At 34.5% G+C, this 15,000-nt stretch overlaps 1 protein-coding gene across 5 annotated transcripts in view; it reads left to right on the forward strand.

The window, feature by feature from the left end:
* The window catches only part of LOC145243456 (inositol-tetrakisphosphate 1-kinase-like), a 262,231-nt gene that overhangs the window by 211,835 nt on the left and 35,396 nt on the right, over positions 1 to 15,000 (forward strand). For all 5 annotated transcript variants that reach the window (XM_080106350.1, XM_080106346.1, XM_080106349.1 and 2 more), the window contains 3 exons: positions 5,071 to 5,188; positions 8,863 to 8,961; positions 14,989 to 15,000. The exon at positions 14,989 to 15,000 is cut by the window's right edge and continues 32 nt beyond it. In XM_080106350.1, the coding sequence (XP_079962476.1) occupies positions 5,134 to 5,188; positions 8,863 to 8,961; positions 14,989 to 15,000 (166 nt within the window). In that variant the 5' untranslated portion in view covers positions 5,071 to 5,133. The remainder of the gene's footprint in view (positions 1 to 5,070; positions 5,189 to 8,862; positions 8,962 to 14,988) is intronic.

Raw genomic sequence — 15,000 nt, forward strand, 5'->3', positions numbered from 1 at the left:
TTACCATATTCCCTCTGCTTCAATTTTTTTTGTTTTCAAGTAAGATCTTTGACTTACTTGTTGTTTCATCAAATACTTTTGCATGCAAAATCCGATCCCGCATTTTGCTAATTCCTACCCTCTGAGAAGGAAAGTATTTCTTCGAAACTCCGCGGATTAAGGACTATCCATTTATCTAGTGTTTCCTTTTCAGATTAAATATGTTTTTAACTCATTCCAAAGTGTTTTTTAACATGTTTTATTAACTATTTGCTTGTATATATATATATATATATATATATATATATATATATATATATATATATGTATATGTATATATATATATATATATATATATATATATATATATATCGCCCTCGTTTCCCTTACACTTATTGTAATTACCCTCTTTATTGAAATGATAAGGTTGTAATGTAACTTTAATCTTTATCTCCCTATCTACTCTTATGAATTGTTCCTCTTACTTGGGTAGAGTTTCATCTATTAAGACAGGTTGGCCCTTTCTTTCTGAAAAAATAAATCTTTTTTTTTCAAGTTAATTTTGTTATATATATATATATATATATATATATATATATATATATATATATATATATATATATATATATATATATATATATATAACACTCTCATGTGATTTAAAAATAAATAAATAAAACTTGGACAGATGTCACCTGAAGAAGGTATACCTGCCAAAAACCGCTATAAACAAAATGAGGGTAACAGTTTGAACCATGTAAAATAGGGTATTTATAATTTCTATGTCACAGCATTCTTTTCTTCAAACGCTCTGCTATTTTTTTAATTTTTTTTTTTTTGTTAAATTGCTATGTAGAGAATAAGGTCATTAAAAATAGGTTATATCTCCTCTCCCGACCCATATATACTTGGGTCCTGCATAACATTAGTTTTCAGATAATTATTACGATCTAGTGTTCCCATGCCATCAATAATGATATTGTTTTCCATTTTTAAAATACACAATTCCTTTTCCCACGAGCATTACACACGGGGATCGTTCTTTTATTTTATCATAGAAGATTTAGTATTTTTTTTTTTATCACGTGTCTCTTTTCTCTTCTACCTTTTCTGTTTTCCCAGTTTTATCTCTTCATCCTTACACCTGCTGCGCCTGTACTCTTTCTCTCCACTTCTCTCTTCCTCCTCCAATCTTTCTCACCTCCTTTTACTCTTCATCCTTCTTCTCCTTCTTTTTTACCTCCTTTTCCTGAATATGTTCTACCTCTTTCTCTTGTCTCCGTTTTTTCTAGATCTCCCCCCCCCCCGCTTTTTTTGTCAGATCTTCCTTTGCTCCTCCTCCTGTTTCTCTGTCTTCCTTTGCTCCCCCTCCTGTTTCTTGGCCTTCCTTGTCTCCCCCCTCCTGTTTCTTGGCCTTCCTTTGTTCTGCTCCTGTTTCTTGGCCTTCCTTTGCTCCCCCTCCTGTTTCTTGGCCTTCCTTGTCTCCCCCCTCCTGTTTCTTGGCCTTCCTTGTCTCCCCCCTCCTGTTTCTTGGCCTTCCTTGTCTCCCCCCTCCTGTTTCTTGGCCTTCCTTGTCTCCCCCCTCCTGTTTCTTGGCCTTCCTTTGCTCCCCCCTCCTGTTGCTAGATTTTCCTTTTTTTACCCCCACGTCTTTCTGCCCCTACTCCTCCCTCTATCTCCTTTCCATTTTTAGATCACTCCTCTTACTAGATCTTTCTGTGCCTACCTCTTCTCCTATTTTTACTTTTACTCTCCTGGCCCTGTCTCCCTACCTGGTCCTCTCTTTGTCCTCTCTCCCTACCTGATAATCTTCTCGTCCTCTGTCCCTACCTGGTCCTGTCTCGCTACCTGGTCCTCTCCTCGTCCTACTTCATCCTCTCTCATCTCTTTTCTCTCCGCACCTTCTTCTGTACCTCTTTCTTTCTTTATACCCCTTTCATCTGGAAAATTGCTTACTGTGGAAATCAGTTTTTTTAAAGTTGTTCAATACATGCCAATCTGTGATATGAACATTAAACCAAATATGATATAGGGTTCTGTATGATAACAACAAACACATTTGAAGTTAAAATCCCTTCATACACGAGCATAACTTCGTCTTTTTTTTTTAATGTTAGTTTCAAGATGCTAAAACCTATCTATATGAAATCAAGATTTATTTTTGTCGCCATGGATATCTGTAAAAACATTAGGTGTACAAGAGAAAAGGCCATAATCCCATTTCGCAATGAAAAAGTATTCCGTAATTTTTATTTAAAAAAAATTATTCTTGTTTTTTTTTTGTTTTTTTAACATATTCATATAAGTTTTTAAAATCAAATTCTTTTAAAGATCTCATCTAAAACATCTAATAATTAATCATTACAAACTAGCCTAGAGTTTAGTATGCAAAAATAGTAAATATATTGAAATTCCTGGAAAATTTAAAAGTTTTTGTTTTATTTATTTATTTTTTAAAAAAATGTATTCCTTTATAAATGTAGTTCTTTCTCTTGCAGTGGCGTACCTATGTAAAATGGCGCCCATGGCAAAGTTTGAATGTGCGCCCCTTCTTAATAATTTATACCTTAGATATACCTAACTTACATAATATTATAATACAGGCACAATTATGCAGAAAAACTCGCTCCAGTAATTACGCATATGTTCAAATTTTAATTTTTGTCAAGCAATTTTTGCGCCCATGTCAGAGTGGCGCCCATGGCACGGGCCATGCCTGCCATACCCTAGATACGCCACTGTTCTCTTGTGTCTTAATGTTTTTTGGCTTACCAAGTTACTTCAAGTTAGGTTATTTCCAATGACAGACGATTTATTTTGAACTAGCTGGATGCCCGGCATTGCCCGGTTATACAATATGTTTAAACCTGATATTTTAATTTATGCAGATTGCGTATATATTATTGTAGAATCAATCCTCTATTGATTATTATATATTACGAGGAATAATTTGCTCGGTGGACTAATTCGCAATATTATGTTAGCTGATATTTGGGCTTGATGAATGCCCAGGAAAAGTCACTTCTGATTAATGTGTAGTTTTAAAATATCTAAACAAATAAATAATTTGCAGAGATTTAAAGTGGTACTTTTTATCGTAAATTGAACCCATTAAAAAGAAAAACTTAAAATAAAATGGTGAGGTACACTTGGGCTTGAATCATTTGATTTGTAGTCGAATGCTTTACCATTAAGCTATATCTCCAGATGATAGCAAATCTTTTTTTGTCCCCTCCCCCAAGAAGAAATTATTTGCTGAAACTTTATCTCTCGTAACCGGTGTAATGTAAAACACTCCCCTGTAAAAATTATTCTTTTTATTTATAAGAGAAAAGCTATTTTTAAGGTTGTATTTTTTTTGATTTTCGATACTTATCAGACATAAAATTAACTTTGTGTGAAATTTGCAAAAGATATGCTCAGTAGTTTTGGAACCTATGAAAAAGGAACTCGTACACACAGACTTTTATATAATAGTAGAGATACTGATATTTTCTCCTACATTCATCAAGTCATGTATCTCTGCATCATAAAGAAAAGGGGGGTAACTCATCAGAATGATGAACTTTTGAGATTTTTAAGTTGTCTCTCACAAAAAAAGTCAGTTAAAAATTCTTTACTCTATTAACAAATTGTTTCCATTTGTTTTTCCGTAACCTAAATTTGAACTTGTTACTACTATATAAAAATATGATACAATCACGTTGACACACTGGTTCTTGCCAGATCACTGAAGTTAAGCAATGATAAGCCTGACCAATACCATATGGGTGACAGTTTGGGAAGACTAGAAGTATGTACCACGCCGAGTGGTAGAAATTTCCAGATTGGTATCTTGTGGTGTATTTACCTCGCTGGGGGAGATGCACCCTGAATCAAAACGGAAAGCAATGGGGGAAACTACGGTCTTTACTTGTCTTACCGAGATTACCATGGCGCTACAATTTAGAAGGGGGATAATCCACTGTTGATCTTTGTTAGAGTTGCTTCCCCTGTGTCAACCAATTTTTTCACACATATGAAACCATAGCCATAAAACAGAGACTAACTCCAAGAATACCAAAATATCTACGGAGCCAGCAACTTTTCTCCTTTCTTTTCCAAACAACTACCATTATGCCTAAAGATGGTCGAAGGCCAAACCGACTGAAACGTTCCACAAATAACACTAGAGATGAGAACAATAGTCCAATCAATATGAGTAATGTAAACAATCAGCCCTCATCTAAAAAAAAAAAAAAATTCAATTTGAAGTTTCTTAATTTTTAGCTTTTTTTTTTTATCCATCTGACGGTAGCTCAGAAGGTAATTTGGACCGTTGACTGTTTTGGTTTTGATTCCAGATGATGACACTAAAGTTTGTTTTTTGTTTTTTTTTTCTCCCAACTTTTGAAATCATTACTGTACTTGTTCTATAATAATGATGATTATGAAATCTATATAAATTAAAATATATGTAAGCATATTTTACGACCAGGCAACGCTAGGCGGCGTGCTAGTTTACTATTAAAAGAAAAGTCAACTTGATTTCTAATATGTTATGAATAGGGCTATGACAACATATTCTTTTCCTTGTTTTGATTCTCAGGTATATATCCATTGATATCTTATGTTTTTATGTAGAGTTATGTCATCCTCGGTTGATTGTGTCTGTGTTTGATATATACTCGAGAGTAAAAACAATGAAAAGAATATGCTGTTGTCATAGCCTTAGTTACGAATCATATTATGAAAATTAAATGTGTTAGCTGTTGAAATGAATTTCATATGAAAAGTCAGTTATGCGTCTGAGTAATTTTATACATGTTTCAAAAGGTAACGAGTTTTTGACTAATGTTTACGCTGTCTCCATCTAATAATTATTGCTTTTATGATTCTTTTTCATTTAGAAAAAGATGACATTGCACGGAATGTAGTAGTCCGAATAATCAAAATACAAATTTTTGATCCTCTAAAAAATCCCGAAATGTTATTCTGGCTTTAAAATATTTTTATATCGACCAAAATGTATTCAAATATTGTTTGAATTCATTTTTGCTTTATTTTATCATTATTTGTTTTGTTTTTTTTGTTTTTTTTTTTGCTTTTTAGGACTTTATTCGAAATCATCCCGAGTGCATCTTAGTGGATCCTTTGGAAAATGTCATAAAGCTGATGAGCCGCTATGAACAGTACAGGCGAGTTCAACAAATGGACCTCTCCAGTCCCGGTAGGTTTTGTGTTTGACTTAGCTTCATGAATTATCAATGTTTTTTTTTTTTTGTTTACATATGGAACCAAATGGTTTCAGGTTAGAATATTGCACTACTCCTGTGTCCGGCTTTCTCACTCTTTAGCTACTTCTCTCTCTCTCTCTCTCTCTCTCTCTCTCTCTCTCTCTCTCTCTCTGTTTCCCTCTCTCTGTTTGTTTATCTCTTTAGCTAGCTATCGAAGCATATAATTTCTCAAACTCTTATTCTATCGTTATCTTAATGTTATTAATGACATAAACTGCGTTTAATTCATTTTGGAGTGTTCCATGACAAAAAAACTTGTTGATATTGGGTTTTGAAAGAACCAAATTGCAATCAGCAAGGAAGCAGTTCTGTGGCACAGTGTTCTACAGGTAGGAAGCCCATACAAAGAAGTTATGTAGATGGAAATTCTGCATTACTCTATCTTTCCATAATTGCATAAGCTTCATCTAACTTTCTATTACTGCTCATGTGTTTCTCTTCATCTCTAACCAGCTCATTCCTTTGTTTATCCGTAGCTCCCTCTCTGTCTTTCTTCAAGTTTGCACCTCCTCCACTTAGGACGGCTTACTCTCTTGATATCTCCTGTACGGCCCCATTGTCAATTAAATTTTGGCAATCATCCATATCCGAATTTTTCAATATTGAATATTTTCAAGTATTCTTCAATCTTAATGCAAGAAGACAAATCTCCCGCCTCTTTCTAATTTCGATCATCTTGTCAGTTTATGCATTAACGAGTGTTATCTACCCAATATTGCTCAATTAAACTTAGGAACTCCCATGTCTTATGATGCATTACAGAAAATATACCATCAGCCAGATTCATGGTGTCCGTCTTCTTCCTGTTGCGGCCAAATTTCTCTTAATCGTTTGTTTCCAGTTCATTTCTGGTTTTCCTCTTTTTTTTTCATCTGGGTTCTATTGGAGCAATGAATTGGCAATTCTCTCTGAGACCAATCGTAAAGGATGTTCAAACCAACCTGGACATTGTTTGGAAATTGACAATGTCACTTGTTGGTTAGTGTGATCTCTGACTTCTTGGTTAGTAGCTTGATTGCTCCATTTGATCCCTACAATCTTTCTAAGGTGCTTGGAATCAAACATGTCTAATTTCCTTTCTTGGCTAATTTTTGAGATGCAAAGTTACACGACTAATGTAGCAATGTTGACAAGACGTTGCTGTTCTAAAATTTTAATTTACATCTGAGGTTGAATTTTTTTGTTTCCCAGAAAAAATACAGTCGACATGTTGCTGGTAGTCTCGTTTTTGTTATGTCCATTTCACACTATTTGCTTTTTCTCAGAATTTCTTGTAAGAAAATATTTACGTTTCTGAAAAAATAAATTCTATGAAAAAATAAATTCTATGAAAGAATATCGTTAAATAAAATCTGTTTTGCAATAAAATTGATAGGATGTTTTTTGCTTTTGTTTGTTTTTACTTCTGTCCACTTCAAATAATATACTACCACTGAAATGGGCACTTTTGCATTTATTGGCCCGCATTTCCGTGAATTTTTTCTCTGTATAGCCTGGCAGCTGATGTAAACTGCAGGAATATGTGGAGCACTGATCAAATTTTAAAATGCTAAGGAAAAAAATTACAAATTAAAAAAGTATTCATTAAACTTATAGTAGGTTTTTGCTATTACATGGTTTGCACAGGCTTAAAAAGACCTTTCTATAACCTTGAAAATATGGAAAGTATCTTGAAAAAGCCATGAAAATGTTATCTATAATATAAATCTCACCTGTCTGTTTAAATGTATGTTTGTATGTCTGCCTAAAACTTTCGACAGCAGATTTTAACGAGATTGGTATAATTTTTAAGCTCGACCTTTCGAACGACAAGTATCGAAAAATTGGGCGAAAACATTAATTCCTTCACCCTCAACTGGGCACTTTTTTTACAGAGAGGGGGTCGCTGTTTTTGTCGATATTTTCAAAAGTCATCACCTCTCTTCCATTGTCTAGCCTTAATTGTGATGGGAGCAACAGCAAAGACGTCAGGTTTTTTTGGGAGGGTTTTCACATTCTTTTCCTCCATCGATATACAGGTTCGAGCCTGCCTGCTACCAATTTTTTTTTTTTTTTTTTTTTTCTTAGCTCAACACGCCTCCAAACACCCAGGCAGCTTCTTTATATTCAGTAAAAATTTGTCTGAATATTAAAAATTAAATCGAAATAAAATTTATTTAAGTATTTTCCCAAATATTAAAATACTTTTTAAATGTTAAAAATAAAATCGCAATATATTCTTCTGAAATTGCATCATATTATTTCCTGCAATGGCGATACAAGAGTTATGCCCCTTTATCACAAAATTACCTAATGTTATCCATATACTTTACAGATGGAGCTGAAGTGAAATTCTAAATCGAAATAAATACTAAATATTAACATATAAGGGTTTTCTGGTTACTATATCATTCTTTATATATTAAATTGAATTTTGTCTGGAGAAGGCCTTGAAAAAGGTTTGAAAAGCCTTGAAAATGGACATTGAAATTCTGTATGCACTCTGTATGTTTGTATTTCCATTTTTAATATTTTTTTGTGCTTAGTATGTGATAAATGTTATTAATTTGTTTCCCCGCATCTTTTACTTTGATCAGCGATCGGCACATTATGGCGGTTTATATTAGTTGCTGGTTAAGTCAATGTCACGGAAATTTGAGTCAATAAATACAGACGTACCCTGAAATGTAATGTGAATTAAGTGGGAGTTGTGCAACAAAATTCTTGTTCACATTAAATTTCTGTGTGTTAGTACAGTAGTTGCCGGGCTATATGGCATAATCTCGTTGACACACCAGTTTTCGTCGGATTACCGAAGTTAAGCAACGTTGAGCCTGGTTAGTATCAGATGGGTGACCATTTGGGAATTCTAGGTGCTGTATGTGCTGTCTGTTTATCTCAGCATTTGTTTCCAGTCGTCCTGTACACACATTTCACTGGCCACTGGTATTTAACAATGTCGTCTCAGGAAAGGTATGGTTGGAGATTGCGCACCTCCTACCACAAAAATTTCACACGCAGGCAAGCCTTCGTGGGTATCATTAGTCTGTCCAAGACTGAAGGAGCATTTTTTTTTTTTTTTTTTTTTTTTAGTACAGTAGTTGGGGGAGCAAGGAGATAATTCTAAAGGCAAGCTGTTTGAGGAAATAGACTATTCGGGTAGAAAGCTTACTGGCATATGAGAACTTCTACAGTAAAGGAGCATGATTTTTCTGTTTGTCAAGGGTATTTATGTTGAAGGCACAAGTGTGGCAAATTTGTCGGAGCACATTCCGTGGAAATACTTGTAAAGCAACCACAAGGATGCAACATTGTGGCTTCATTCGCGTATAATTTAAAGAAATTTCTATAGAATATTGACTTTATAAGCAGTCCTCATGAGCTCTTTTTAGATTCCAGTCAAGGATGAGTTGAGAAATTTTACTTTTTGTTATCTTCCCACAAACAGCATCTGGTATTTCCAAATGGTCACCCATATGGTACTGACTATACTTGGTGCTGCTTAACTTTGGTGACTTTATGAGAACTGGTGTGTTGATATGATTATGTCATGTGTTTATTGTCTGAGCATATTTGTTTTGTAATGTTTTAATAAATGCATTTTTTCTTTTTTTTTCTTTTTTTCTAGGATATGAGGTTTTTGTTCCGACCTTTGTGGCACTTGGAACTAAGGACGTGGAGGAAAACTCAAAGATATTAAAAGATGCTTGTATGGATTTTCCGTTTAGTAAGTACATGTAACACTTTCATAATGGAAAAATCCATGTATCTCTATCTTGTCACCCCCTCTTTTTCTCTTAAATTAAATCACAATCTATGATTTATTTACTGAAAAGCATTTCTTTATTTTTGTCTACTCTTAACAATGCTAGGAATGTTGATGGGTTGCTCAGGTATTCTTGTAAGTCAAAGTACTTTACCTCTTGTGTGCTGGATTTTCAATCCCCACCTTTTTATCTTGTATATCGTCTTCTTGCAGTGGGGAAGGATTCACTGCTTGTTAAAGCCTAAAAACCACTTGAGGATAAAAATGAAATAACATTGTTGTGAAAATAGGTAGAATTTCATTATTTAAGAGAGTGGCTCAACAAGAACTTTAAAACAACCATGTTGTAAGCTTGGAAGCAGCCTTACAGTAATTCTACAGGCAGGTAATTCTAGGAAAAAACTGTTCATGGAATTTGCATTTAGTTTTAGGCACAGATAGAATAGGAAAAATTGTTGAATGGGTGTAGCTTATGGGTCACCACTTATCAAAGCCTGGAGGCCACTCTAGAATAAGGTTAGTGTGTTAGGTAGACAGTGAGACACAAGTGATGCTCAATGATATTGGAACTTGCATAGGGGTTAATTATATAAGAGGATGGCTCAACAAGAACTTACATTAGACTTGAAAACAACCATGTTGTAGTCAGCTGGGAAGTAGCCCCATGGTGTTGTGTTCTATAAATGGACAGATTTAGTAAAGCTAAACTTGCAACGTCTTTTTGCGAGAAAGAGGTTTTAAAGAGAAAAGGACAGCATCTACTAGATTTTGTAGCCTTTTTTTTTTTATTTTTTTTTTACTTGTAAGATTATCACTTATCAACCCTAGAGGCCATTCTAGGATTAGGGTTAAGTGTTAGGTTGATTGTGAGACAACATAATCGGTTATGGTAGAGCTAGATTATTTAGGAGGAGAAGGCCTCAATAGGAATTTATTCAAATTAAATTTGAAGTTGACTTTTATAGTCAGCCGGGAAGCAGACATAGTATTGAGTTCCACAGACGGACATTTCTAAGAAACTCTGCTCACAATTTTATGAACCATTTTAATGCTAATACATTTCTTCCAGTGAACGGAGTATTGTAGGTGGTGGTGGTGGTGGTGGCGGGGAAGATATGAATGATGTAATGTTGAATGTGGAATTGATTGGTGAATGGAATTCAGATCACATTGAATGTTCATCTATGTCTTAATACTGTTCGAAAAGGTTACCGCAAGCATCACTGCTAAATTTGATTGGCATTTCAGAGTTCATTTGCACTTTCACGGTTGATTTGGAATTTCTCCAAGTGAACTTTGTTCAAATCAACTGAGAGTTCTGGTGGTTCAGCATTGCATGATCCGGGGCTTATAAGTGTTTATCTGATTATTTAGAATCATTGCACATTGTTTCAAGTAAATTCCTCGGATTGAATAGTCCATTGTGAAAGGGCTGAAGTGATGAAGTCTGAACAAGGTACAGTAGAACCTTCAGGATACATTTTTTTTTTTCAAGTTACAATATGGAATACAATGTTTTTCCGGCTCCTGGTTACGGTATTTGCCCCCACCTTACGGTGTTATTTATAATGTTATTTGATACATATAATACACGTATATAAATACATGTGTATTATATGTATATAATGTTATAACGGCTCCTGGTTACGGTATTTGCCCCCGCCTTACGGTGTTATTTATAATGTTATTTGATACATATAATACACGTATATAAATACATGTGTATTATATGTATATAATGTTATAACGGCTCCTGGTTACGGTATTTGCCCCCGCCTTACGGTGTTATTTATAATGTTATTTGATACATATAATACACGTATATAAATACATGTGTATTATATGTATATAATGTTATAACGGCTCCTGGTTACGGTATTTGCCCCCACCTTACGGTGTTATTTATAATGTTATTTGATACATATAATACACGTATATAAATACATGTGTATTATATGTATATAATGTTATAACGGCTCCTGGTTACGGTATTTGCCCCCGCCTTACGGTGTTATTTATAATGTTATTTGATACATATAATACACATATATATAAATACATGTGTATTATATACTGTACTCTATTTTGTTACTGATTTTTAATGCCGTATCCTGGGATTCTACTGAATTGATTAACAATCTGTTCTAAATGATCTTCTAGAGGTTGAAGGTTCAATCCTTACTACAGCTGATACTAAGAATCGTCTACCCCATAATAAATAGCAATGTGTATTTATTTGTCGAATGATTATATGCACCCCTTGCTCTTGGGTAGAGCTCTCTTAATAAAATCGCAATCTGCCTCTATTGTACTTACTTGTACTTGTTGTGGTGTTTACTCTGGACCGGTTGAGTTGACTCCATCCAACACATTCACTGCATCCCCTATATCTGCCAACCAGGTGCGACGGTCCAAGGCTGTTTCTGTTATGAGCATAAGCCGTTTGTGGTTCCATCAGCGATGCTTGTAGAGGCGGGGGGGACCAAGGATCATTTCAGAATCCTGTTTCACTGTCTTGAGCCAGGTTTTGAGTTGGCCACCACGGTGCTTCTTCCAGCCTGGTGGTGCTGAGTTGATGGCTTCATGAATGAGATCACCTGAGTTTTGACAAGGTGCATGTCCAAACCAACGAAGGCATCTGGCAAGGAAGGATTGTTGAAGCGAACGTATCTTGCAGTGTGCCCAGACTGTGTTGTTAGAGATGAAGTGTTACCAGGGAACATGTTGGATGTGGCATAGGCAATGATGGTTGAACACCTCCAGCTTGCAAAGATTACTTGCAGGCATAGGTCAGGTTTTACAACCATAAAGCAGAATGGTGTGGAACAAGGCCTGGTAGATCCTGACCTTTTGTGTTAAGCTTTATTTCTTTCCGGGACCAGAGCCATGATCGCAGTCAACAGAAGGTGAGACAAGCATTGCTGATGCGGTTGTGGATATCTTCTTCCCCCTTGGCCTGTTGCGACGATGATGGAGCCAAGGTATTTAAATCGAGTGATCTCTTCAAGGGTTTTCCTGTCGAGGACAACCGGCTGTCTTTCAGTTGGAAAGAAACCAGCAGTCAGAAACTTGGTCTTATTGGCGTTAACCTTCATGCCAATCATTGATGCGTAGGATGGCATCTGATTTATGACTGATTGGATTTCAGCAAAGCTTTCACCCAGATTGAAAATTGGAAACCATGACTGACTTATGTTGGGAAAATTGGCCATAGTCTTGGATGTGATCCAATCAATGGCATTATTAAAGAGTGTGGATGAAAGAACGCAGCCTTGACAAATGCTGGAATGGATATCAAAAAAGCATGATTCTTGACCATATACATGGACTTTTGTGCGGGTGGAGTGGTAGTAGCCCTTTATAAAATTGAGCTGTTTTTGTGAGATGCCGTCAGCATTCATAATTTTCCAAAAGATTGTACAAGCAATAGGCAAAAGCAACAAAATCAATAAAGCATCGTCTAGAGGAATTGCTCACTGAGTAATAATCATTTGAGCTCTTCAGCAATTGATAATGTTTACATTGAGATTTTGTTAACATTCAATAGGAGCCGAGTGATAGCATAAGGGTTAAAAGTGCTGAATGTCAGCTTGAGTTTCAGTCCTAGCTTGAGACATTTGCTTGTCTAGTTGCACTGAAGAGCTATGATATAAATCTGTGGATGATTCTGACTCTCCCTATCTCTCTCTTTCATATATATATATATATATATATATATATATATATATATGTATATATATATATATATATGTTTTATGGTGAACAACTGATGATCCCTGAAAACTTAGGACTATTGTAAATTTGAGAAAGCAAGTTGATTCAAGGATTGCAGAAGATTAAATGACTTACAAAATAATTTTCTCATGAAGGACCAAAAAAAGTTTTAAATTTTATTTGTTTATATAGTTGTCAAGGTTAAAAAAAAAACTTCCAATAAGTATACATATCTTTTAGTCATTCTTTCAAGGGTTGAATGGAATTGTTCTCAAATTTCTTACAGAATATCATCACACAGGTAAAAAAGAAACTGGGATTTACTTTGCTTCTAAAATCATCCAGAAATAGCAGGAAATTTATAAGATTGTTATTCATTTTAAGTTTTTACTTAATTTTTTTTTTTGTGTTTATGATTTTTTGTTGACTGATCATTAAGGCTGTGACAACAGAATATTCTTTTCATTCTTTTGACTCCAGTATATATCTGACACAGTTAATCAACAGAGAACCACATCAGTGTATATAAAAACATAAGATATTAACAGATATATACTCAAGAGTCAAAACAATGAAAAGAATATGCTGTTGTTACAGCCCTACTGATTGCACACACACACACACACACACACACACACACACACACACACACATATATTGACTATTATATAAAAAGAACTTTGTCCGTGCATGTGTGTTCATTCCCTGTGAACTTTGAAATGGCTGGGCCAATATTTATGAAATTTCACACAAACGTATCTAGCAGTGTTCTTAGATTTAGATATCTGTTGCACTAGAGGTCCTTGTGGTAAGAGCTATAACATTTTACTTTATTTAGGCTATAAAATTTAAAAAAAAAAAATAAGAGTAAAAATATAAAGTTTAGGGCTGGGAGCTGTAATACATTAGCGATTCTCATTTGTTACTGAGTAATGTTGGGTGTGCCTGCTAAAAAAAGTTCTAATTCTGACATTCTCAATAACCTATTTACTTCCGGTTGATTCCTTTGAATTGGAACTTTAACAAAAGTCTTGCAAACTTTTTGCAGAAAAGGATATTCGTATCATTTGATGCCATTAACAAGGAATGCCGGTTTAATTGTTGGAGGTGATAAAGAAATTTGTTTGGCATAGGGTGTAGCCCAATATGTTTATTCTTTCCGTTGGTATTTGCTCTGTTAAAGATAACACCATTTGTTAGTCACTATTTAAGGTAATTATAGATAGAAAGTTAGATGGCAGGGGATTAGGTGGCCAGGAAGAGAGGCATTTGAGGGTAGGTGTACTTGAGGTGGGTGTATAGTTTGGATTGGAGTAGGAGCTTGGAAGCATGCCAGGATGGAGATATGTGGGCTTTGTTAAGGATGCTAGAGAGATGTCTGGGTGGACATAGATGTGAGTGCATTGGTGAGTGCATTTGAATAATAAAATCCAGTCACTTTTTCAAATATTTCTTCATATTTGTATAATATTTTAAATTGGTCTGTTTATAAAAATATGGAGCAATGTTTTTTAAAAAAAAAATGTGACTGGATTTCATTATTCAAATGTGCTAACCCATGCACTCATACCTAGACTTTATTTTGAATCCTGGGATCGATAACAATGGATGCACATTTTGCTATCTCCACAAATGATCAGTAAAATGGGCGGAAAAAAAATGAAGGAAAAAGGAAGGAAAAACCAAGTCTTGTTTTGAAAAAGACGTTTATGTCAAAAGCTCAGTTATTAGAAGAAATATATTTAAACATTGTTTGCTTTCAAATGTCTAACACACACATATATTTTTTTTCTCTCAAAATGTTTTTTTTTCAATTATATTTCACCTTTTATTTATACCAATTCTTTAATTTATGAAGCTTAATGTAATTACAGAGCACATAACAAGTCTATATTTCAAATTTCAAGATGTTGACCATTTTACAATTTATTCCTTTAAGTATGTTGATATACACAATTCTTGACAGCACCTGTTTTGTAGCAGAAAGTCATTCGTTTATGTCAATTAAGAAATTTATTCTGCCCTTAACTCATTAGCAGAAAAAGCACTTATCAATTCATTAAAAGAAAATGCATTTGGGCATTACAAAATCCAAAAATTGGGAGAGAAGTTGCAATTACCTTTTTATTTTTTATTTTATTCTGCCATTTTGAATTTTAAATTTGGAGAAAGCCAGTTTAACTCACCTTAGGTTTCGGGCTGCAGTTTCATTTTCAACATGTTACATAAATTTTAAAACTGCTATGTTTATTGAATATAAATTCTTTCTTGCAGTGACAAAACCAT

Source organism: Euprymna scolopes, chromosome 22 (assembly GCF_053919585.1).
Source record: "Euprymna scolopes isolate OS-2025 chromosome 22, ASM5391958v1, whole genome shotgun sequence".
Taxonomy (NCBI): Eukaryota; Metazoa; Mollusca; class Cephalopoda; order Sepiida; family Sepiolidae; genus Euprymna; species Euprymna scolopes.